This window comes from Brachyhypopomus gauderio, chromosome 1 (genome assembly GCF_052324685.1).
Source record: "Brachyhypopomus gauderio isolate BG-103 chromosome 1, BGAUD_0.2, whole genome shotgun sequence".
In the NCBI taxonomy this organism is placed as follows: Eukaryota; Metazoa; Chordata; class Actinopteri; order Gymnotiformes; family Hypopomidae; genus Brachyhypopomus; species Brachyhypopomus gauderio.
Genome location: NC_135211.1, coordinates 10824759 through 10849987, shown reverse-complemented (window position 1 = coordinate 10849987; position 25229 = coordinate 10824759). Strand labels below are relative to the sequence as shown.

The following is a 25229-nucleotide window of genomic DNA, read 5'->3' as shown; positions in this document are numbered from 1 at the left end:
AAAATTTTGTTATCGTGACAGGCCTATTTACAATACATGTCTTGTGTAACTGTCGCTCTGACCGACAGTAGTAGTCGGCCAGTCAGTAGCGAACGCACCGAGTGGTAACCTGCCGTTTTCTCTGTTGAGCAGACAAAATAAATATGTTGCACCTGGGATGAGTTGGCCCATCATTTTCAGAAGTGTAACATATGTGTAGTCCACGTCTGGTTACGTCTATGTATGTGTTTCTTTTGTGTGTGGTTTAATGTGCGTGTGTTCATCCATCTCACCTGTGGCTCGTGTTGTCACTTGGGTCTGTATTTTTCCAACCTATATAATGTGCATTAGGGCGTACTCACACTAGGCACGGTTTGCTCGTTCCGTGCTGGGGCCCGGTTATCCCCCCTCCCCACTCCGGCCTGCACTCACACTGGCTTCAGCAACCCGGCCCGAGCACGCTTACGTCATCACAACGCCGCTTTATTTGGAAAAAAAGCATGCTCGCACAACACTGGAGTTCACGATTCTCTTTTTATTGTATTTTTGGAGTCGTTTTGGGAGTGCAGAAACACGGTGCAAGCACAGATTTATCGATAATTTAACACAACGATTGTCTGCTAATCGCTTTGCCGCTATGACTGTTTAAAGTGAGCATCGCATCACTGACGTCATGTTTGAGTTCCAGCGAAATGAACCAATCAGACGAGGCACCAAGCGGGCCCGGGCACGGATAGCGCTCACACTAGAAGCGAACCGTGCCCGAGTCCACATGAATCGTGCCCTGGCCCACCTCTTCAAGCGGGCCCGAGCACGGTTAACTGATCCGGGCCCGGGCACAGATCACAGAGCTTAGTGTGAGTACGCCCTTAAAGCGATGTCCTGTGCTCGTCTTTGTCAGTCTCTCCTCATTTCATTCAATGTGCTATATGCTATATATTAGTGAGTGCTACTTGCGCAGTGTTAAGCTAATAAATCTTTTTTGTACGTATTGAACGTCTCGATATTCTGTCTGAACTGATAAATCATATTCATTTGTTTATACATTTATTACTGGAGTATATTGCATTCTTCTCTGAATTCTATTCATCTATACATCAATCAGCTAGAACATTAAAATCACTGACAGGTTATGTGAATGACACTGATTATATCATTACATTATGTCAGTGGTTCGGATATTAATTATTATATTAATTAGTTAAGGCAATAAGTGAAAAGTCAGTTCTGGAAGTTGATGAGCCGATAGCAGAGATGGGCAAAGATAAGAATCTGAGAGACTTTTACAGAGGCCAGGCAGCGATTGCTAGACGACTGAGTCATGGCATCTCATAAAGAACAGGTCTTGTGGGTGTTCCTGGTATAAAATGGCTAGTACTTACCAAAATGGTCCAAGAATGGACAGCTGCTGAGCATCAGAGTGGAAGAAGGTGGGCTGGTCTGATGAATCACTTTTTCTTTTTGAGGAGAGCTGGGTGCACACCTGTCGCTTACCTGGAGAACATCTCCATCTGTGTGTCATGTCAGAGTTTGTGTGCAGTGCAGTGTGATTTTCATTTTTAAATTGGATTTCTTTATATTAGTAAAGCATCTGCAATTTGTTTAACTTTAAGTGGAAATAAAGCATTTTCAGAAAGATTCTTTTTGGTCCATCTTATATGAAGATGAGATCTTATGTATTGTCAATGTAGTTTTCATGCCAAAATTGGGACACAAACACACACACATGCAGACAGGAGGAGGAACCAGTTTATATATAAACTATATTTAAACACTTACATGTTTAAATTATCACATTCATTCCATGGGGTTCCAAAGTTCCAAAGTGTAGATCAGTTCTTTTTCTTTGAATTTTGTAATTTCTGTACTGCCATAGCAACATCTGGCTATGCAAACAGATGTTGTTAATACATTGTCCATTCATTTTAAAATCCCTTTCTATTGGAAACGACATATCCTTAATCCTGATGGTCTCAAGGTGTTCAATAAACTGAGCAAGTCTCAGCATTTCTTCTCTTGGATTCTCCAACATAAACCTGTTTACATCTCTTGCAAGACATGCTGTAGACAACTCCTGCTGTGGTCCATGAGGACGAATGGGTGATGGCACTTGATCCTTCATTAGTTAAAACCTCTGGAAAAAGCCATTTTCATTAATGGAATTAACTAGTGACGGTCCTTCTAGGTACAAATTTTAGGACTTTTATTAGGAAAGTTAAATATTCTGTCCTTGGTTGCAGTCCTGGAGAATCAAGTTTATTTGATACATTTTTAAAGTTACAAGATAAAGTTACAACTGTATATCTACATATAAAAATCACTGAATAATTAATGTGATTAAATAAAAACTGGAGAAGCTTTATTTACCCCCTCATGCTGCAGAAATGGATAACCTCATGAAACCTGAACATAGGATCTGCCAGTATTCACTCCTGCCCCCTCTCCTAGGACCTTAACCCTAACCCTATAGGGACTTTATCCTAACCCTAACTCTTGGGCCTTAACCATAACTCTAGGGACTTAGCAACATTTTTTACAAGGATTTAAAATGTGATGTTAAACACAGGAGATTAACTGGTTGATACGCAAATTATATAGCAGCTCATCTCACATTTATTCCAAGGGCTTTCAAAATTCCATGTTTTAATGATTCCTGGGATTCCAGTTGGTATTGATTTCCAATGTTATCATTGAAAGCTCCATTACTACCATACTAATTAGTTAACTATGAAATAATTTGTTATGCCTATTGCACAAAATTGACAACACTTTAATTGAACTATAACGTTATGCCCAATCCGCCATTAAGGCATTGTGATTGGCTACTGTAATTACACTATTTTTCCATTACTAAGCATTACTAATTATATATAATTGTAGTTAATTATTATACTGTACATTGAACAAACTAGAAGGTGTTCACTAACTGCAGATGCACAACTTCTTTTTAGGTCTCTATATGGTGGGTCACAGGGGAAACTGCTTCGTCATCTGGATAGTGTTTTCTGAAAAGATGGACCATGTATCTATTGTTACTACTGATTTTTATAGCAATTATAGTGCATGTAAAGTCTAGTGAACTTATCAACTTGGAGCATCTGTGACAATACAGGCCTTTTAATATCCTTTAACAGATGCAAACCACAAATCAAAACATCACTCAAACAATGTAGTACAATATAGTAAAATAAGTACAAATATAGTACAAATAAAAGTATAGTGATGAAAATAAAAAATATAGACATAATTCTTATGATGTTACGACAGATTACAGTTAGTGCACTTCACAGTTCAGTTTCCCAGTTTAAATGCACACTTGCAAACTTTCTTAAATCAGAAGACAGGATATTCATGTGACAAAGCAGATGTATTATAGTCAGATAAGTGCATTCACAAACCAACCCATTAGACTAAACATAAAGGTACTCACGATCTCAACAATTGCCTAAACTACTGTTAATGAGTCTTTTTAGTAGAAATTGCTGCAAAGATTTGACATGCACAAAACCTTGATTTGATGGGTTCAGTCTTTCATTATGACTAGCTTGGGTTTCTGACTTGCAGTTTCTGACTTGAGCCATGAAGATAAAATGAGCTTATAAACTTAGTGGGGAAGAATTCCACTGCCATGTCTTAACTTAAAGATTAACTATAAACTGGAGGCTTTTAATTAAATTTGAATTTTAAAATGCACTGTAAGAGACACAATTTCACGTCTCCACTGTTTTGTAACCTGTTGTTGCCAGTGCATTGTCTTCAAGCTTGGCATCAGCCAAAATGCCACATACTCTGATATTTTTAAAGTCCTCTGAGATTTCCAGTGGAGTTTTGCCTTTTGTTTCTGGTAGGATGAAGAAGAAGAAAAGAGATGCCGCCACACCCACGAATGAGAAGAGGAGGAAGGTGAAGGACTTCAGCCCGGCCTGAGGAACATGAGAGCATGTTAACTTTTGACCAGTGTAGCTTTCCTGTGGTTGGACAGTTGCAACTGAAACACCAGGTTACAATACTGTTTATTTTGTTCCTGGTGCCTGAGTGTTTTAGTATGCAGATTATGTGAAAATTAGTGGTGGGACTTTAACGCATTAATTTCGATTAATTAATTACAGGAAAATTAACACACTAAAAAAATTAACGCATTTTAACGCATTTAACGCATGAGACACTTTTGCACCGTGGAATGTTCCTCAGTGCACGAGTTCCAGACATACAGATTATATGGACGCACAATAAGATCATGATGGAGATGACTGAAGAGGCTACGCTGGTGGATGGGAGATTTAAATATAAGAAACTTCCAAATAGAACAGGGGTGGGCAATTAATTTTTACAAGGGGCCACATGAGAAACCTGAATTGTGTCAGAGGGCCACACAAACAATAATGACGACATCACAGTGGCCCCGCCCACCTCCGCGTCACATTCTGTGCAGTGTTCTCCGAAACGATGTGTATTGGTATAAAGAAACACCCCTCAAAAACAGGGGAAGGAACATTTACCTGACCAATTTTAATGTTGCTTTTTGTTTCAGATTTGAAAAGTGCTGGAATTTAGGCTAAATACTTGAAAATGTTTGAAATTGTAACTACTTCGTTTCACAACAAATAGCCATCTGAATGAACAGTTTTCTTGTATTACGTTAACAAATACGAGCCTCTTGTAATTCCAGGACGAAACATGAGAGAACGTGAAGACAGATTGGGCGTTTTGAAAATAAACAATAATTAAATAATGTGATAAAAAAGCGAATTATTTCGGATCACTTCGAATATATGTATAAATATTTAACTTAATTAAGTTTAACGTGCTGGGAAATATTGAAATGGACCTTGAAAGTGACGTATATTCCACCTTGTAAAGGTGTATGAACCCTGCAAACATGACTTTGTTCATTGCGCTGAAGCGCGGCGCGCGCGCGAAGTTACAAAATTCGAGAGGTGCCCGACCTCGCGAATCGACAGCGCGCGAGGCCACCGTAATTACGTCATTTTCGGCGCGCGGACCCTGGCACGCGTCAAGTATAAACCAGGCTTAAACCTAGCTTTAAAGCACTTCTACGGCACTTTCAAGGTCCATTTTAATATTTCCCAGCTGACTCAGGTTCTCTCTTAAGCTCGGTTTCTGGAATGGAAAACCTGAGCTTTCGTTAACTCTGAGTTTACTTACCCGGTTTCTGGAATAACCTCCTGTTCAGTCAGCTATTTGTTGTGAATCGAAAAACAGTTACATATTCAAGCATTTTCAAGTACTTTAGCCTAAATTCCAGCACTTTTCAAACCTGGAACACAATGCACAATTAAAATTCGTCACGTAAATTTTCCGCCGTTTGCGGAGGTTCGCGCGAGGTGCAACGTTCACTCCCGAAAGTATAAATTCAGCCTTAACTTGTCGCTGATCACCTACAGTGTTCTCGCACAGCTCACACACACACACGCAGGTACGTCCACACGGAATTAACACAAACGTAGCGCTTTCAAAATAAAAGCGTCACAGTTGTATTGCACGCACGACATAGATATTTGTTTCATTTATGATTGGCCTCTCGCGGGCCGGACAGGGACGCACAACGGGCCTGATGTGGCCCGCGGGCCGTGATTTGCCCAGGTCTGAAATAGAAGTACAAACACAAATAGTGTTATTTGCACTTTATGTAGGAAGGAGTAGTTCGCTTATCACAGGAGCACTTCCACCCTTCGTTACCACCTCAACGCAAAACATGTTGCGGCTAAAGCTGGGCGTACACTGTGCAATATTTTAAATCATGTACTCAGCTCCAGCTCAAACTGGGAGAGTCGGCTCGTGGAGCTGCTTCAACACTGCGATACTCTCACGAGGAGCGATTTGAATTTCAAACATGTTTGATGTTCTTGCGACGCTGCGATTTCTGATCGGGAGTTGGTCGTGAGGTGTGAATCGCTCCTCGTTTACCTGTGTAAACTATACAATGCACGACACGCGATTGAGCCGAAACGAATGAAAAATCGGCTGAAAATGGGTAAAAAATCGCACAGTGTACGCCCAGCTTAACGCGCAGGTCAGTAATGATAACTTAGCTGCTAAATGTATTCCTAGTACGATTGACCAAACGTCCGTAATTCACATCCTGTCCCGGGCGTCCCGGGGTTTTTTTTAAGTGAGGAAATGTCCTGGTTTATAAATTACCTTCATTAGACCATTAAGACTGGATTAAACGTTCGCGAGTGGCCGTAGCGCGCGACTCCACACGCGTTTATACATGACGTGTCATATTATTTGTGTTGTTCGCTCTCTGTGGTCGAAGATAAATGCTTACAAGAAGCGCTGCGAATTGCGTCAACTGATGCAAGTTACGAACTACCGTCCAGGGGTGAGTTTCCCAAAACGTTCTTAGCGCCAGGTACTTCTTAACCTCGTACGTAAGAACTGGTGGAAAAATAAACAAGATGTTGAAGTTTATGATTATGTTCATTGATTCATTCATCATTCAAACTTAAATTAATATTTCTCATGTTAAATACTGAAATGCGATTAAAATGCGATTATTTCGATTAATTAATTACAAAGCTTCCGATTAATTCGATTTTTTTTTTTTAATCGCGTCCCACCCCTAGTGAAAATAGCTTCACAGTATTCAAAATGATGGACCTTGCATCATCTGATAGCTTGATAAACCACATGCTGTCCTACTGTTTGTGCTACACCATATTATCTATTGCCGGCCTGCCAAGCGTAGTGTCCTAGAATGTTTGTTCTAGGACATTATGCATTTTTGTTAATTGTCTGATGGCTCACGTGTGTAAGAGGTCTCAACGCCTCAGTGCCTTACCTAGTTTGCTAGATATCTTGCTGAGTTAAACATAAAATGGTGGTCACTGAAGATAGTAAACACCCTGCTGCTGGGAGGATTGTTGCTCTCACATGAATCACAGATTTACAGGAAATTGTTATGTGACTGCATTACATGCAAGAATGAAAAACAGAACCTTGATGAATATTCATGGTGTTTGTGTTAGTTATTGATGATAATTACTATTCCTAATTATTCATAATCCTACTATGTCCTATGTACTATGTCCCATATGTCCTACTTACATACTGTATACTATGGATAATAAGTTGCTCAATCAATGAGGCAGAGTACAGGTCTCTAAGAACTGAGCCATTTGACTGAGAAGACGCAAGTCAAATTGAATTCTAAGTTTCTTCTGAAATTTCCAAAGGTTTGAGTAATTGTTACTGGACACGTCCCTACAGGACTTGATGTGTCTGAATCTGCTCACTTTGGTCTTAAATAACACGGTGATGCCTGTGATAAGGATTCTTTGCTTATGTTATTACATCCAAAAGTGCAAATAATTATGAAGCAACTGGATAAACAGACCCATCTGCAGGTGGATTGTATTTCTGGTAATCTATAATGAACAGAATTATAGAGCGCAGTTATATTAATATTGGGCTGATTGAGCAAACTTACTAGAAGGAAGGGGAAAATGAATCCAAACGCAAAAAAGTTTGCCCACATGAGAATGCCATTGAACGCTGACGCAGCGGGTCGATATGTCTGAACAAACATCTCATGGGTGAGTGATGGCCGTACAGCAGCTGTGGGAGACATAAATGAATCATATTTACTTAATGAAGTCAAATGTAATTATTTATTCATCAGTGAATGGTTTGAATTTCATAAATGGTATGAGTTTTAATATATGTCAATTGACCTGGCCCTCCTCCGTAACAGAGCATAAACAGAAATATGAGCCCCGCATTGGCGTATGGAATCCAAAACGAGTATTCCTAAGCACATGAGAAAGAACAGAGATAAAACAGATCCACACTGTTGGTGTGTTACATTAACACTCTGGAATGTCCACTGATGAACACTGTGAATGAGTGATGAATGAGCATCCTGAACATTCACATGATTTGAGAAAACGTCATGCTTTTTCATTTAGTCATGAACGTGAAAGTGTGTAGTTAGAGTCTAAAGGGTATATGACTGTGTCTGGCTGCTGGACAGTCACCTTTAGAAGAAGCGTGATAGTGATCAAAGCCATAATGATCGCCATAGCTCCATAACCTGCCCAAAGCAGCACTCTCCTCCCTACCTGGTCAATCAGCAGACCCTGTGCACAACACACAATAATACATCATATGTACAACACACTTTAATACACATACATTGACATTCACACCTCACACTTGTCTTCAAACAGCAGACTGCATGTTGTAGCATCTGCCAATAAGTGACCTCTGGGCGGGGTCAATAAGGCCCCAGAGGGCAGCGTGCGGTTCGTTAATGCCACCCTGAATGTGTATTGTGTGTGTGAGTGCTCCTCCTCCCCTCTGCCCTCCTAGCGGGGCAGCTCCCTTTCTTTCCCCTTACACCAGTTTGATGTAAGCGAGGTGTCTTTAATAAAAGAAAAAGCATGAGCAATGGCTTACTCTCTGCCTCATTGCTCACCATCGCCACAATATGATGCATACATACAGTCAATAGTAATGCAATCTAATATACTGGGTTTCAATGGATGTCATATACACACACATCCTCTCTCTTAGCTTCTAGAACTGGAACTCACACATGTGATGTTGGTAAAGATTTCTGACATCCCCACTCCCAGGGTGACATAACGGATCTTGTCCACTGGAATCCCTGCTTCCTGGAAGATGCTGAATGAGAACACGCTGATCTGTGGGAGCAGAGCATCATGGGAAAGTTCTTATGTTACAAAATACAGGTGAAATATTGAATTATATGAAATCATCGCCCTTGGCCGCAGAAAAGATTATTTACCCCAAATATGCCACTGAACTGGAGGCCTTCACTGAGGACCACCAGAGTGAGGAGCTGCCAGCGTACATTCTTGTCCCTCAGCAGCTCCTGTAGAGTCTTGTTGTGGTCTCCTTTCAGAGCCGCCTGCTCCTTCAACATCTCCTCAATCTCCTGCTCATACTCTCCAGGTCCCCACAGACACTGCAGCGCTGCAATATTTTGTTGACAAAATAAACTATTAACACTTTGATTTTGTTTTTACTACTTCGCTGCTTTCCACACTCACCTAAAACATTGGCACAGTACTATATAAACATTTATAAAGGCATGATAAACTGATGTATGTAGATTTGTACCTTTTCTGCATTGTTCAGTGTCCCCTTTCTCTATCAGTAAGTATCTTGGTGCTTCAGGGAAGAAAGGCAACGTTACCATCTGAATCAGGGAGAAAAATGCTGGAACACACAGCAGAATATTCCAGAACTCCTCCCGGCCCAGGAGCTCACTGTGGGGACAGCACATTGGACAGTGTCACAGCATTTTAGTACATATGAGTAATGTATAATAATGAATAATCAAGGAATACTGAAGCTGCGTGAGTTTTGTTAGAAAGTTCAATTTACCCTTCACTGGGTGCTACAGTAGGTTGTCACATATCGACATACAGTAGGTTGTCATATCTTGTGTCGTGTTTCCTTGTTGTTGTGTGATCGTGTTTTCTCTTGGCCACATATGTTTGTGGTCATTCGTGCTGCTATGCCCTGGTCCTTTAACTCCGCCTATGTTTATTGTTCTCATGTGTGTCTAGTTATTTCTTGTCTGTTTAAGCTCTGTGTATGTCTGTGTTTATTTGCTGGTTATTTGTATTCTCGTGTAAGTTCTGTGTATTTTGGTTTTTGCCTGGTTTTCATTTTGGTTTAGTATTAATATGAATTTACATGTTGGCTATATGACAGTGGGCCATGACCAAGGCTCTAAATAAATCGCGCTCTTCCCCAGCATATAGAATCTCCATCTCCTAACTCACTCCATGACACCTCTTGCATTACATAGGTACTCATTTTCCATAGTAAAAGTTGTATTTTACCTGAGGCCTGCGATCTGTGCTGTGAGCTTTCCAATGGCTACAAATGTAGCAACCGTAAGGGTCACCATCCCTCTGATCTCCTTGGGTGAGCTCTCTCCCAGGTAGAAAACATGGATGTTCCCACCTACGCCTTTATGATCAAGAACAAAGAAGATCATTGAGTCCAGGAGACTGTGTATCAAGTGAGAGAGGGGGGAGGGAGGGAGTGAGAGAGAGAGAAAGAGAGAGAGAGAGAGAGGTTACCTGAAGCAAATCCAAACAGGAAGCGAGACACCATGATCATCTCAAACGAGTTTGCAGCTTTGCTTGTCCACATGATGACTGAAGCTACAATGTTAATCACATTGTTCCAGATCATCGCTCTCTTTCTGTAAGTGAGAGATTATGTTGCATAAGTAGAGAATTCAACCATATAATTTTTATATCTTCTTTATAAATAAAAAAGCATAATTCATACTTTTCTCACTAAAAGTAATTTTATATTAGGCCTATGAAACCTCACTGCATGTTCAACCATGCTAACTGGGTTACATTCCTACAGAGGTGAATGTGCTCAGCATGTATTTAGGCTGAATACATTTTGAATAACTTCTGAGCACTATGTTGGTTATACGCTCCTTTTCTTGGTGCCAGTCAAAAGCATAGGTCCAACTCACAAATAGCTAAGCAGACACAACAGAGGATTCATGTAAGGCAGGTAAAAGTACAGGTAAAAGTAAAAAAGAACAGGTAAAAGTAAATCACATGAGGTCCAGAAACATTTCATGCACTGTAATGTGTGTCCAGTATTACTAGTATAAGGCAGAACATAGCAACAAGCACTAATAGATTATCAACCCTTATTTCAGTTACTCAGCCTAACTTTAATATGTCTTATTTCCAAGAAGTTGACATAGTAACACTACTAGATGTGATTTCATCACTAAAATCCTCTACATGTGAACTGGACCCTTTACTTACATGCTTTTTCAAGCAGGTTCTGAGCTCATTTGTTAAGGAAGTTGTAACGATTGTTAATCAGTCTCTGCAATTGGGAGAATTCCCTGAGATTTTAAAAACTGCAATGGTTAAACCACTATTAAAGAACAGAAATCTTGATCCCACTATTCTCAATAATTATCGACCTATATCTAACCTTTCCTTTCTTAGGAAAATCATCGAGAAAGTTGTATCAATCCAGTTGAATGATTATGTCAAAGTAAATCAAATAAATGACATTTTTCAGTCTGGTTTCAGAGCTCTTCACAGCACTGAAACAGCCCTAGTTAAGGTAGTAAATGACTTGAGATTGAATAAGGATGCAGGCAAACTCTCAGTCCTTTTTCTGCTAGATTTAAGTGCTGCTTTTGACACTGTTGATCATGAAATACTTCTTGATCAACTGCAGAGCTGGGTAGGCCTTAGTGGCTTAGTCTTAGACTGGTTTAGATCGTACCTAACTGGGCGTGATTACTATGTTGCATTAGGTACCTCTTCCTCCACACGTCAAAAAATAACTTTTTTATGTACTTTCATATTTCTTTTTCAAAATAGAAATGTGACGAATATCCCCCCCCCCTTTTTTTTTACAGAATTTGTATTCTTTTGTTTTCTTTATATTTTAATTTCCCAATAATATAAATATTCTCACTCATTCCTATTTCCACGTTAGAATATTCTCAGTGTGTGTAGGTACATTTGTCAGCTTTGACTTAAATTTGCATTAAAGCCTTTCAAAAAATAGAGTTGTTCTATTAGTAATGGAAATTTAATTAAGGGGGTGTATTGAAATGGAATACAATTAGATAATCTTTTTTCTCCATTTACATAATTAACATGTATTTTTTAATCATTGGGTTTTAAGTTTAAGTTCGAAAACATGCATTTTTATTTCTTTACGTAATACATCACTTTAAGCCAGTATCAATAGTTTGGCCGTCATCATTCATGCACAAATCAAGCCTTGAATATATTTCTGGCTTCAAAAATATGAATATCAACATGCCCTCTCATATTTTACTGCCCCCCAAGCAAAGCAGTCCAGAACCGGCGCTGAGTATCAAGATTCCACTTTTTAAGCAGAGGAGTAACTACAGCATATTTTAAATGAGCAGGAACCATGCCAGTAGTAGGGACACACTGATGATGTTCAGGACAAATGGTCCTAGTATCTCAAATGTCTCCTTTATCACTTATGACATCTAGTGGTGTGGTTGGTTCAGCACTAAGTCTGAAAGCTCCAATACTGACACAGTCTCAAACTTACTTAGCCAGCAGAAAAAACAGATCAAGTACATGATTCCAAAAACCTGGCAAAAGTCATTACTCTTAATATTTATCAGAACAGCAAAGATGTATATTAAAATCACCCACAAGGAAAATTCTATCTGACATGAGTACAATCAAGGCCAGAACATCCCAAAATTCTGTGATAACAACTGTAATGCAAAAATAGACTGAACCTTAAAAACCATAACTTCAAAACTTGAACATTCCCTCCTTTAGCATTTTACATCAGAGGCAGTGTTTAAAATCTACTGCAACCCCTCCACCTCTACCCACATTCTATGTTGCACTGAGGAACCCACAGTCCAATGGGCAATGCTCCAAAAAAGGTCACCATTAAAAACAACATGTCCACCCATGGGTGGTAAAAAAGTCATTTGAAATGAACATCATCTTGAGGACAGAGCAAGCGAGCACACTGTAAGCACTGCCACCATAGAGAAAGACACACACCACATTAAAACACAGAGCAAACAAAGACAGATGGCGAGCTGACAAACACACTGGTGTCATCTTGGAAAAGGCTTGATGTCTATAACAAAGTGGAAAGGGTCTCAGTGTCAATTCATAGTGATCCTTAACATGGATCCACATCGCTGGGTTTACTTGATGACTTTTTCATGGAGGACTGAGAGTGAGCAGCAACTGTCCAAGGAGTCGGCAGAATACCAAGACCCATGGAGGCTTCAAGCTCCAAATGAGTGTTACTTTCATGCTAATCAACTACAATACAAAATTCAATGGAAAACTCCAAACAGACAGACCACTTGCAGATACATGTAGAAAAATCCCTATGCAAAGATATAAGGATTTACCATTTTTCACACTTACCATTTATTCATCACAATTAAAAACCACCCATGCATCAAAAGCCCAATAATAGCAACAACAGTTTTGTGGACATACTACAACTGACCATGCATTCAAGGCTGGCTCTTAGAGCTAGACAAAATGGCCACTTAAAAGTCCTCACCAGGATTTTGCTCAGGCTTCCTGGATTGTGTTGATTCCACTAATTTTACCTGGATCGCACTAATTAGAAAATCTAGCAAGCTTGTGCAAAATCCTGGTGAGAACTTTTACTTTCTGAACCTGGAATTGACACCTCTGCTCATGAGAAAATATCCGTCCAACTGTTGGAGATGTTTTATCTTTATCAATGGGGAAATTTTCTTGCATGGTGTAATGTGGAATAATTAATATTGTGCATTATATATTATAAATCTTATCAGTCCCATTACAGTATGTTGTAGATAAAACAAGGGGGGGGCAAGGTTTGCTTTATCTATTACATACTTTCACTGTAATGGGGTTGATAAGAAGCACTCCTTTATTTGATAAATAGCCATGTTCCACCTTTTCTGTTCTGTGTTTGTTTGTTTCTTGTTGCTTTTGTTGTAATGTCTTTCCCCACTCCCAGTTTCTTCAGTATTTTCCTCCCTTGTATCCTCCGAGGAGTGTGTTCTGTGATGTCTAATTAAAAACTAGTCAAAAAACTGCTCAAAATTGGCTTTCCTAACCAAAAAGGAAAATTACATTAGGGTATAAAGAAACTCAAGAGGTAAGAGAAAGACATTGAAGTCTCACTACATAACACACAGGCCTTTTGTTATAGCACGAGAGTTTATGTGCGATTCATTATTAGCAAAGCCAGGTGTTTCTAATTAGTCCTGATTACTGTGAAGCCATGTCTCCCTCTAGTGGCTGAAGTTTAGCCTAGGCGATGACCCGACCCCAGGTTGTTCTGTTACACTGTTGTGTTTGTGTGTTCTCCCTTTCATTTAATCTTTTACACCAAATAATAAAGCCTTAAAAGTCCTCCATGAGAGACTTGCAATAATAATGGTAATGAAGGTTAGTTATTATTATTTATCTAGTTAAGAACATGTTCTGCTTTGCCAGTATGAAAAAATATATATAGGCCTACCACTAAGTGTAACGCTGGGTGTGGGCGGAAGGACGAGACACGGATCCTTTCTGCAGCAGCCAACGTAACTCGCTTTTATTTGCACAATGAACGAACATACACACACAACGAGCAAACTAAGACAACGATAAGCACACAACACTGCGCGAACGCACATTAAATAGACAGACCACATGAGCCCCAAGTGATTACGAGACGAGCCACAGGTGGGACGGATGAACACACGCAGACACAACCACACCCACGAGGAGCCACAGACGCAGACGGCAGGACGCAGACGACGCAAACACACGCCCACAGGGAGGGGTCCGGATCTGTTCCGTGACACTAAGTACTTGGTATATGAATCTTGATTATCAAGTCAAAATGCATATTTATTAGCTGATTTTAACAATGTGAATTATTTTAGGACAATAAAAGAGTATCTTGCTCTCTCAAGAATAACACTAAGCTTAGATAAATGTTAACTAAGGTTAACATCTCCATTTCGCAAAGGATCTCAATTATTTATTGTTTGCTGTGACTGCATATGTACTGCATAACACTAAATGGACTACTATCAGTCTATGCAGCAGTTTTGCTTGCAGGATAGCAGGTCTGTACACCTAGCCATAAGGAATACCGTTCAAGTTTTTTGCTGACACTTGCTTGAAATTTGCAGTGCATTGGATGATAGTGGTCCAGCAAAACTAGGCTTCCCTTGTTTGTGTAATAACACATTCAGAAGTACTGACAGGTACTGACAAGATTAAGACTGTTAGTCTTTATTAATCACAGTTCCATTGAGAGATCATCATTTAGCCTACCATGTGTATGTACTGCTTAGCAAAACAGAAACAAGAGAAATATTCACCTGCCCAGGTAGTAGGTGACAGACCGGACACTGAGGGAGCCAAAGAGCCCACCTAAAGCATATGAGGCCACCACAGCAGACCAGATGATTCTGGCAGTACTCTCTCCTGGAGCATCACCATACCGCTCCGTCCAGCTGCTGTTTATGAATGTCTTAATGAACTGTGGACCAGTTCAAAAAGAGACAAGATGAGCTGTTTTTGATCTTCTGACTAGTATGATTACTAATCACATTTTACTAATCATTTTGCACTTTAATAGCTATACTCAGCAATATATCTAATACAACCTCTGGCAAAAAGTATGGAATCACCAGTCTGGGATGAACTCTCATTCAGACATTATATTCTGTAGAATAAACTCAGATCAAAATATGATGCAATAATAAGGTCATTCCAAAGTGCAACTTGTTGGCTTTCAGAAACACTAAAAGAAAAAAACAAACAAAAAAAAAACATTGTGGAAACAAAGTAAATGTTACTTTTATTGAGCAAGCACAGGGAAAAAAATATGGAATCACTCCAATTGGAGGTAGAAAATAAGGACACACCCAGTCAATTTCCATACTTTCAATTTCCAAAAGCAATTTGTCTTGAAAACCGAAAAAGTACAACTAAACAGATGAAGCATAAATGGGAGGAAGCTGGAGCCAATGTATGTGACCGAACCATGAGAAATCGCCTAAAGGAAATGGGATTACAATACAGGAAAGCTAAAGGAAAACCATCATTGACACCTAAACAGAAAAGAACAAGACTGCAATGGGCTAAGGAGAGGCAATCATGGACTGTGGATGACTGGATGAAAGTTATCTTCAGTGATGAGTCAAGAATCTGGTAATGATGCTGGAACTTTTGTTTGGTGCCGTTACAGTGAGATTTATAAAGAGGACTGCCTGAAGAAACGACCAAATTTCCACAGTCCTTGATGATACGGGGCTGCACTGGGGAGATGACTGTGGTTAATTCTTACATTTACGACATTTGGCAGACACCCTTATCCAGAGCGACATTTTAATCTCATTTTTATACAAGTGAGCAATTGAGGGTTAGGGCCTTGCTCAGGGGCAACTCAGTCATGGCCTCAGGTCTGGGAATCGAACCTGCGACCCTCCAGTCACAAGACCAGTTCTCTAACCACCAGGCCATGACTGCCCATCAATTCAATTCTTCTATCAATGCACGTGTTTATATTGACATTTTGGACAGTTTTCTCATCCCTTCAATTGAACCAATGTTTGGAGATGATGACATAATTTTCCAAGATGACAATGCATCGTGCCATAGGGCAAAAACAGTGAAGGCATTCCTTGGAGAAAGACACATTCAGTCGATGTCATGGACTGCAAATAGTCCAGATCTCAACCCAATTGAAAACCTGTGGTGGAAATTGAAAAAAATGGTCCACAAGAAGGCTCCGACCTGCAAAGCTGATCTGGCAACTGCTATCAAAGAGAGTTGGCACCAAATTGATGAAGAATATTGTTTGTCACTCATCAAGTCCATGCTTCAGAGACTGCAAGCTGTTATAAAAGCCAAAGGTGCTGCAACTAAATACCAGTGATGTATTTTGAATGATGTCTTGTTTATCTGTTTTTCATGATGCCATATTTTTTTCCTCTGAATTGAGTGATTCCATATTTCTCTGTGCTTGCACAATAAAAGTAACATTTACTTTGTTTCCACAATGTTTTTGTTCCTGATAGCCAACAAGTTGCACTTAGGAATGACCTTATTATTGCATCATGTTTTTGATCTGAGTTTGTTCTACAGAATAAAATGTCAGAATGAGTGCTCATCCCAGATTGGTGATTCCATATTTTGCCAGGGGTTGTATATCTTTCTTTTTAATTAAAGAGCAACTGTCATTAACAATGTTCAAAGGTAGCACAGTGCTTATGAAAGGAGTGTACTCAGTGATAATCTTACCATAGATGGGGAGCTAATCAGAGTAATTTGGCTTCCAAGCTGGAAGGAACCTCCAAGCCCAAGAACGACAATAAAGAGCAGAGCCTTGCCCTGGACCTGCAGCAGTCAAACAAGACATTTATTAGCATAATCAGTCAGTTCATGTTAGGTAGGGCATTTATTATTACAAATCAATCAGTTCATGTTAGGTAGGGCATTTATTACTATGAATTAATCAGTTCATGTTAGGTAGGGCATTTATTATTACAAATCAATCAGTTCATGTTAAGTAGGGCATTTATTACTATGAATTTATCAGTTCATATTAGGTAGGACATTTATTATTACAAATCAATCAGTTTATGTTAGGTAGGGCATTTATTACTACAAATCAATTAGTTCATGTTAGGTAGGGCATTTATTACTATAAATTAATCAGTTCATGTTAGGTAGGGCATTTATTACTACAAATCAGTCAGTTCATGTTAGGTAGGGCATTTATTACTACAAATCAATCTGTTCATGTTACTTAGGACATTTATTACTACATATCAGTTATTTTTAGCAAAGAGAAGCAGAAGATCACAAGCACGTTTTTACATATTAATGAAGTACTGTTTATCATTTATTTTGTTAGTCATTTTTGCTTGTGATTCGACTTCAGTTGTTTTGGTTATTCTAAACAGACTGAAGACTTATCTATCTCTTGAATATTTAAATGACTGTTGATCCTGCACCTGTACTGAGTAACAAACTCTAGTATGTATTGTTTGGTATTGCCTGGCATTGTTGGTATTGTTTGCAGAGGTGGTTCTAGGGGGTGCCACAACATCCTTGGCCCCCCTAAGGCCCCCTAAATGAGATGTGGTGTGACACATCATTTTGTCATTGACAATAAATAGGCAGCAGCATTGGCAACTTAGTGATTTTAGCTAATTAAGCTAACATTTTCAGGGACATAGACCCTCTAACAGACTGGTTCCAGTCCGCCCCAGTTCAGTTTGGATGGTCTAGAATCTCCACTGATTGTTTGGTATTGTTTGCCATTGTTGGTATATTTTGGTATTATCTGATATTGTTGGTATTGTCTGGTATTGCCTGGTATTGTCTGGTATTGTCTGGTATTGTCTGGTATTGCCTGGTATTGTCTGGTATTGTCTGGTATTGTTGGAATTGTTGGAATTGTTTGCCACTGCATGTATTGTCTGGTACAGAGTTTATGCTTATTTTGCCCTTCTAGGTAACAGCATTGTATTTCAGCAATATTCTAGTTCAGTGATATCTTGCACTCTAACCCACTGTAACTGGAATATGTTCTATGAAAAGATGACAAAGCACTCTGGATAAGAGCAACTGCTAAATGCTGAACATATTAAATGCAAGTTAAACATTAGCAGACCAAAAAAAAAAACTATTTATTGTGAATTTCAATTCACTGTGTAGTACCTCAATCTCATCTCACCTCTGTGCATACATTATCCAAACATCACATTGTTATCGTATCTTCAATACAATGGTAGAACTCTGATATTAGTAGCTTATTAGCAAGAGGAAGCTCTATATATTGTGCAACTGGAACAGTGTAATACAGAATTACAACTATTTATTTCATAAATAAATAGTAACCTCCCTCTGGTCTTTTTGTTAGTCAAGTCCTTTGTTGTTTTCCTTGTTGCTAAATTCCAAAAATTTTTATGTAGGCAAATCACATTCACTACAGGCTTCATACAAACATATTATCTTTGGACTTAACTTTCATTTGAAAATAAGATTATAGTATACCTACCAGTTGTCGTAACAAGCCTCCCATGTTCGTCGCACTGAACGTCTGTATAAGTGATGATTAATTCTGACTAGATGCATGTTGGACTCTGTTAAGCATTTACATCAACAAGATTAATTTTTTACTTAGGTTTAATATGTCATAATTGCTTTCAGTAGAAGGGCAATCCCCTTGTAAGAGCGGATAATTCAATAGATATTTTATCTTTATTTCGTGCAATCTACAAGTTCCACCCATTATCACGCCCACACCTGTCCACATCACCTCAGTGCCGATCAAGCTCACCTGAATTTAACCCTCCACACCTCCCATGTTACCTGCCGCTTCCACTTCCTGATTGTGAATTATTGCCTTTCCAGGAACCCATCCTGAGCGAGTAGCAAGTCTGTCGCCTTGGTTATCGGACCGTGCTTACCTGTGCGACCTAGCCTTAGCCTGACCCCTCTGTACCTCCTGGACTCTGCCTCGCCATCACAACCCTGAGCTGGATGGACTACTACCTGGACAACCCCCACTGACACTCGGTCTTGCAAATGCTCAGCACTCAAATACCCTGCTCCAGGATTATAATAAAACCTTCTGCTACTGGATCCTCCTGCATCTGTGTGTCTACCACTATTACTATTGTCATTACTGTTTATTGCTGATGAGTTGTACACATTTTCCCTGGATTTTAGATGTGCACGTACTGTATGTAAGTTGACAATGTTTTTCTAGTATAATTCATATTTTTATTTAGCACGTAAAATATCTTGACAATCAGGATGATTTGGGTGGATGACCTTCACCAGCTATGCAATCATGTTTCTTAAGTTAGATGATCCATTAATATGCACATTATATGACATATAAAGCATATATATGCACATATAAAGCAAATGTCATGTTCATTCCATGTGCATTCCAAGGTTATTAAATTCAGCTTTGTCATTATATACCACTGCTGGGCTCCAGGATAGTTACATGAGCAGATAATGAGAAAGTAAGACATACACAGACAGTAGTTGCATGACTGAAAATTACACAGTATGTGCAAAGGCTTAATGGCCATACTATGGTACCAGTAAATATGTAAGAATATTTATATAGAATGAGTGATCAGTCCATTGAGGTAGCCAGGTCAGGTATGCAATTATAGGAGTTATGTAACAACATCAGAGATACATTAAAGTGTGAAGTACATGTTCTCAGCAGTGACAGTGTTCAACTGCCCAGCTTGCAGTTGAAATGCAAATGTAATGGGTAAAGTGGGAGGTGAATTAGGGAGTAACAGGTAAAGTGGGGTGTGAATTAGGGAGTAACAGGTAAAGTGGGAGGTGAATTAGGGAGTAACAGGTAAAGTGGGGTGTGAATTAGGGAGTAACAGGTAAAGTGGGGTGTGAATTAGGGAGTAACAGGTAAAGTGGGAGGTGAATTAGGGAGTAACATGTAAAGTGGGGTGTGCATTCAATGGACATGAGCTTTGTGGGAAATGCTGGATCATGGATGAAGAGAGAAGATCAGGGAAGATCTGTGATGATGAGAATCAGGGCCGATCTGTGATGATGAGGGAGGGTCAGGGTCAACCTGTAATGGCCTGTGGTGAGTGTTCCTCATGCTCAGATTGGTGTGATCAGTTTAACAACTTGGGGATACATAAAAGAGGCTGTGCATCCAAAAGAGAGGCGAGAGTGGAAAGAGGACGTGGCAGACCTTTGAGAGCATTAGAGTTCATTGAGGTGTCTGGGGAATTGTGTTGCTGCTTAGGACTTTTGACTTTGGCTTTGTTAAACGGTTAATGGTCCTGCTGTGTCCTCTCTGGGTTCTGACCACCAGAGTGTGTATATAATGTATGTGTTTATAACGTATATGTCTGTATATCAAGGCAGTCATGGCCTGGTGGTAGGTAACTGGTCTTGTGACCGGAGGGTCGTGGGTTCGATTGCCATGACTGAGGTGCCGTTCAGCAAGGCACCTAACCCCTACTGCTCCCTGGGCGCCGGGCTAGGGCTGCCCACCGCTCTGGACACGTGTGATCCACAGTCCCCTAGTAATCACTAGTGTGTTTTGGTGTGTGTGTGTGTGTGTGTGTGTGTTCTAACTGCACAGATGGGTAAAAAGCGGAGGACAAATTTCGATTGTGGTGAAAAATCACAATTGACAAAATATGGCACATTTACATTTGTATATAGCTTGTACATAGTTTAGTCATTTGTTTGGGTACAACAACGTGGTAAAGGAGAACAGAACTCGATGCTCTTTTATTTTGCTTTCTGTTTTCTTCTGGTTGTCTGTTAGGGAGACAGGGTAGAGTTGTGCCTGTCTGTTTCATTTCTTTACGTAATAGGTTATTAAGCCCTGTGTTTTTTTTTTTTTTTTGTTCTAGCTATTTCTTTGTTATTTTATTTTATTTTTTTTGTTTCTGGGCGTCAATTCTGCCACGTTGGTCTTTAATGTTCTAGACCAGATATGGAATACATTTTGCAGAGTAAGAAATTAAACAGTCGTGAAAATTTACAGGAGATATGTTACTAGGCTAGCTGAGATACAACAGGTGTAAAGTAGAGGCAAATACCAACCCCCCTTCCTTCCAGGAGCTATTGTACACCCAGATACTCAGGATCCTTATCTGTTTTGGCAGTATAGAGTACCCAGCAGCTCTCCAGAAGGATTTCCCAGTATTACCACTGACACAGATCTAGTAACAGCTTTCTTCAAGATCTCCTCAAAGACAGGGAAGCAACACAGGGCCAGAATGATAAAAATGACAACAGACAAATCAGCCATGAAAGCACGGTGAAACCAACCCCCCACAGAGACTCAACCCCCCCCACAGAAACTCATACCAGCAAAACTAAGAAGAATCACCTGCTGGAGCTGGTAGGACACTTCTCGTGTCCATGACGATGGAGTATGCTGGGAAATAACTTCCTGTCCACTGAAAGTGAACTTTATTGTGTTAAGAAATGCAACGACAACATTATAAAACAGTGCAATAATTAGTCTTATTAATAAAAACTGCTTACCGGTGTTTGGTTAATGAGAGTAATCACTATTACAATTACCGGTACCATATGTGCACACAGCACACACAAGAATCGATCAATAAGGTAAAGGATAAAGATAAAGATTTAGAGAAACTGGAAAAATCATTAAAACCACACACAAACTCATAGCTGATAATTTAGAGAACTGACAGATGTTAGTAATTATGGCTGCTATGAAATGACTTTCATGTAGTTATTATTTTGTTCATTGGAAGTATTTTGACTGTTCATGTCTGTAGAGTCACAGCTATGTAACTCATCAATGTAAGATGTAAATTAAGGAAAAACATTTGAAATCATTCACTGCACACTGCTGAGGAGTAGTTTTCAGGGTAGCGTTTTGAGTTCTTTCTGCTCCAGCTCTGCTCCCACAGCACTCAGACCGCCAGTTAGCTTTTCTCGAGTGTGCACTGGTTCCCAGATAACTGTTTGAAGACAAGTATGCAAGAACAACTGCTTTCAAAACAGACCAAATGTGAAATCAGCTGTTGTCTGCCTTTGTTAATCTAATGAAACAACAATTGTTGCATTCTGGAATTTTGAAGACAGAAGATCCTCTTAAGTCTTCTGGTTTACCAGTTTCCTCATTCTAAAGTTTATTTATACAATGTACATTAATGTAAGTGATGCAATTGTTCATTTATTCAAATGTCACATTTATGCTTTTATTGAATTATATTTCCCTCATAATGTTTATAAAGCCTACCAAAATAAATAAAAAAATTAACATACATTAAGAATCTCTTCAGTAGTTTTCTTCTTGATAATGAAGAAAGCTTCATCTCACCCTCTATATGTATGGAAGATACCCAACATCCATTGATTTACACCACACATACAGCACTGAGGTTTGGCTTCCAACTGGACTCCGTGCAGGGACTTTGAAAAACTTTATACCTTATCAATATTTTACAGGCACTACTGGTTATGGCCTAATTTGCAGTTTAAATATGTAGCATGCTGTTCCATGACAAGGCCAATTATGAGATTTTTTATCACAATAAGAAGCACTGCTGGATTAATTAGGCCATAGTTATTCCTCTGTTTGTACACTGGGTAAAACCAGTTGCTGACTAAGCTTGTATAAACTACAAACTGGCCTCATGCCCATCTCAGTGATGATTAAGCTGTAATCCAAATATAATAAGTAACATATTCTGACAGTAGGTGGACCTACCTTTATTCAGACAGTCCACATGTGTATCCAGTTACTGAACAGCACATGCTGACTACATTTCACAATTAATTATTGCTATATGCTATATATTGCAGTATATTATATGAATATAATTCATCTGCTAGCTGCTCAACACTGAGGTGATTTGGTCCCACTGTTTTTTCAAACAAAGCAAATATTGCAAGTCAAAATAACATTTTGATTGTTCAATAGTTTCTCCCCAAACAGTCATCAAATTTTAACAAATTGTAAGGTAGCACATAGGTAATATCCATAATGATCTTTGTTGCATGAGGCAAACCCAGAAGAATTCAAATCTGAGTGCAATAGCTAACAAACAGGCAGAGGCTCATATTCAGGGAACCAAACCCCCCCAAATTTTTACTCATCAAAATGATGCATAAACAGGGAAAAGCTTGTTAACGGTCACTCTTACCCCACCCTAGTGTCTGTTTCTGGTTTGTACTTCCTGGTTTTCATTGCCGTTCAGCTAGTACCTACTCCTGGTGTGGATCAGAGCTCCAGAGTTTACTCTGCTGGCCTGCTCCTGAGACCATTCAGAAGTCTCCAGAACCTGTCTCACTCCAAATGTTCCAGAAGCCATCTCACCAGCCACCCTGAGTGTTCCTGACGTCATATATCCAGTCTCCTGAATGTTTCTAAGGCCATACAGTTGGTCTCGTCGGCCATCCCAAGTGTTCTAGAGACCATCCAGAGAGCTACCCCAGATGTTCCAGTGACCATGGCTCCCCAGCATCTCCAGTAACTTTCAAGTAACCTAAGACAGCTTCTATGTACCATGCTTTTGCCCTCACTAATCCCTTGTCTATTACTGTTTTCCTGCCCCTATTCCTGGTTTTGTTTTGGCTCCTGTTTCAGTTTCTGTGCCTGTTCCTGTCGCCGTGTCTAGTGTTGTAATTACTGTGCATGTTCCAATGTCTGTTCCTAAGTTTGTTTCCTATTTTATCCCTGTACCATTTTCCATTGTGATGCACATACTTACCTTTGTCTTTGTTGCTTCTTTTGGTCCTGGTTGTGTTCCTGTATCTCAAGTTCCTGTTCTTGTAAGTATGTCCATCCTGGTGTTGGTCTTTGTTCCTGTTCCTCTTTCTTTTGCTAGTCTGTTTTATGTTCTTGTTTCCCTCATCCTCCTTTTGGACATCATTGTTAGTTGCCTATCGGGGTCCTCCTGTTCATTGTTGCTTCAGTGTCGACTCCCGTGTCAGGACCCACATCTGCTTCTGTTTCTGATCCTTCTTGTCTTGTGTCTGTTCATGACTTGTCTCCCAGTTCTGTTTCTGTTCCTCCTGGCCTGGTTTCTTTTTCTTCTTTGTCTGTACCCCGTGACTCTGGCCCAGGGTCCACTCCTGTATTCCCCCATATCCCATATGCATGTTGGCTATATGACCCTAGTCAGTTCAGGTGACTACGTTACTCACTCTTCTAAGGATCTGCATCCACATCCTGATTGCTCATCATTACATTAATGCTGTGCACCCAGAGCAAAACCTCTGTATCAGAATGGTTGGGTGCTGGCAGGCGTGGTCTGAAGCATGGGATTTTGGGAACTGGAGATTTTTGTTTAGGGAGACGGCATGGCAGGTCCGACATGTGAGAAGGACCCTTGTAAGGGGGTGTGGGTGAGATCTGGACTGGGACCGTTTGATTTGCATAGGCGTTCTGTTGGTAAATGACTGCAACCAGTGCTGGGTATTCTCTCAGACATGCTCCATAACCATACCTGTCAAGTTTTTGATTTAAATATAAGGGAAATTTCCGCTGGCTGCTGCAAGCATTCCCACCAGCCCAACCAAGGCCCGGGACCCCTTATATTTTACATGAAGTCTTCACTTTTTTTGGTAGGAACGTCTCGTTATTCATCCATCTCTGATTTGTTTTTCGGGTTTGTTGTTCCCACTGTCAGCACTAACCTCGCGAGAATGGCAGGTTGCCATTTTCGCGAGCCTAGCAACATAATTCATTTTGGAGAGGCACTTGAATACTTTTTAAAAATTATTAAATTATAATATGGGAAAATATTAATACAGAAGGATGACGGGAAAGAGGGATAAAATACGGTAGATTCCCGCCCAAAACAGGAGACTTGACAGGTATGTCAATAACCAATCTTCCAGTGCCAGGACCACAGGACAAGTGTCATGGGACTGATAGTCTAGGACTCACTGAACAGGAGCCATCCATTTAGTGCTGTGGATTATTGAGGTCCATCCATTTAGTGCTGTGGATTATTGAGGTCTGGTGTGGTCTTTCATTACAATGGTGAACACCTCAGAGGTCTGGTGTGGTCTTTCATTACAATGGTGAACACCTCAGAGGTTGGTGTGGTCCTTCATTACAATGGTGAACACCTCAGAGGTCGGTGTGGTCCTTCTTTACAGAAATTAACACTTCAGGTCAGTGTAGTCTGTCATTATGAAGGTGAACATCTCAGAGGTCAGTGTGGTCCCCTTTCC

The 25229-nt window shown here is 39.9% G+C and overlaps 1 protein-coding gene across 3 annotated transcripts; it reads right to left on the bottom strand.

Moving 5' to 3' along the window:
- Positions 1-1760: 1760 nt before the first annotated feature.
- Positions 1761-24589, bottom strand: LOC143494770 (solute carrier family 2, facilitated glucose transporter member 11-like). 3 transcript variants are annotated; one of them, XM_076992388.1, is made up of 15 exons: positions 23759-24589; positions 22311-22368; positions 21400-22003; positions 18556-18640; positions 16791-16886; positions 14864-15024; positions 10062-10186; positions 9819-9948; positions 9088-9236; positions 8753-8940; positions 8538-8648; positions 7980-8081; positions 7677-7752; positions 7433-7560; positions 1761-3902 (listed from the first exon to the last, which is right to left on the bottom strand). In XM_076992388.1, exons 4-15 carry the CDS (start codon positions 18577-18579, stop codon positions 3690-3692), a joined length of 1503 nt encoding a protein of 500 aa, XP_076848503.1. In that variant the 5' UTR covers positions 18580-18640; positions 21400-22003; positions 22311-22368; positions 23759-24589; the 3' UTR covers positions 1761-3689. The 3 variants fall into 3 exon arrangements, with proteins under 3 accessions (XP_076848503.1, XP_076848494.1, XP_076848484.1); XM_076992379.1 differs by having other exon boundaries at positions 22311-24589; XM_076992369.1 differs by lacking the exon at positions 22311-22368.
- Between the last annotated feature and the right edge of the window lie 640 nt (positions 24590-25229).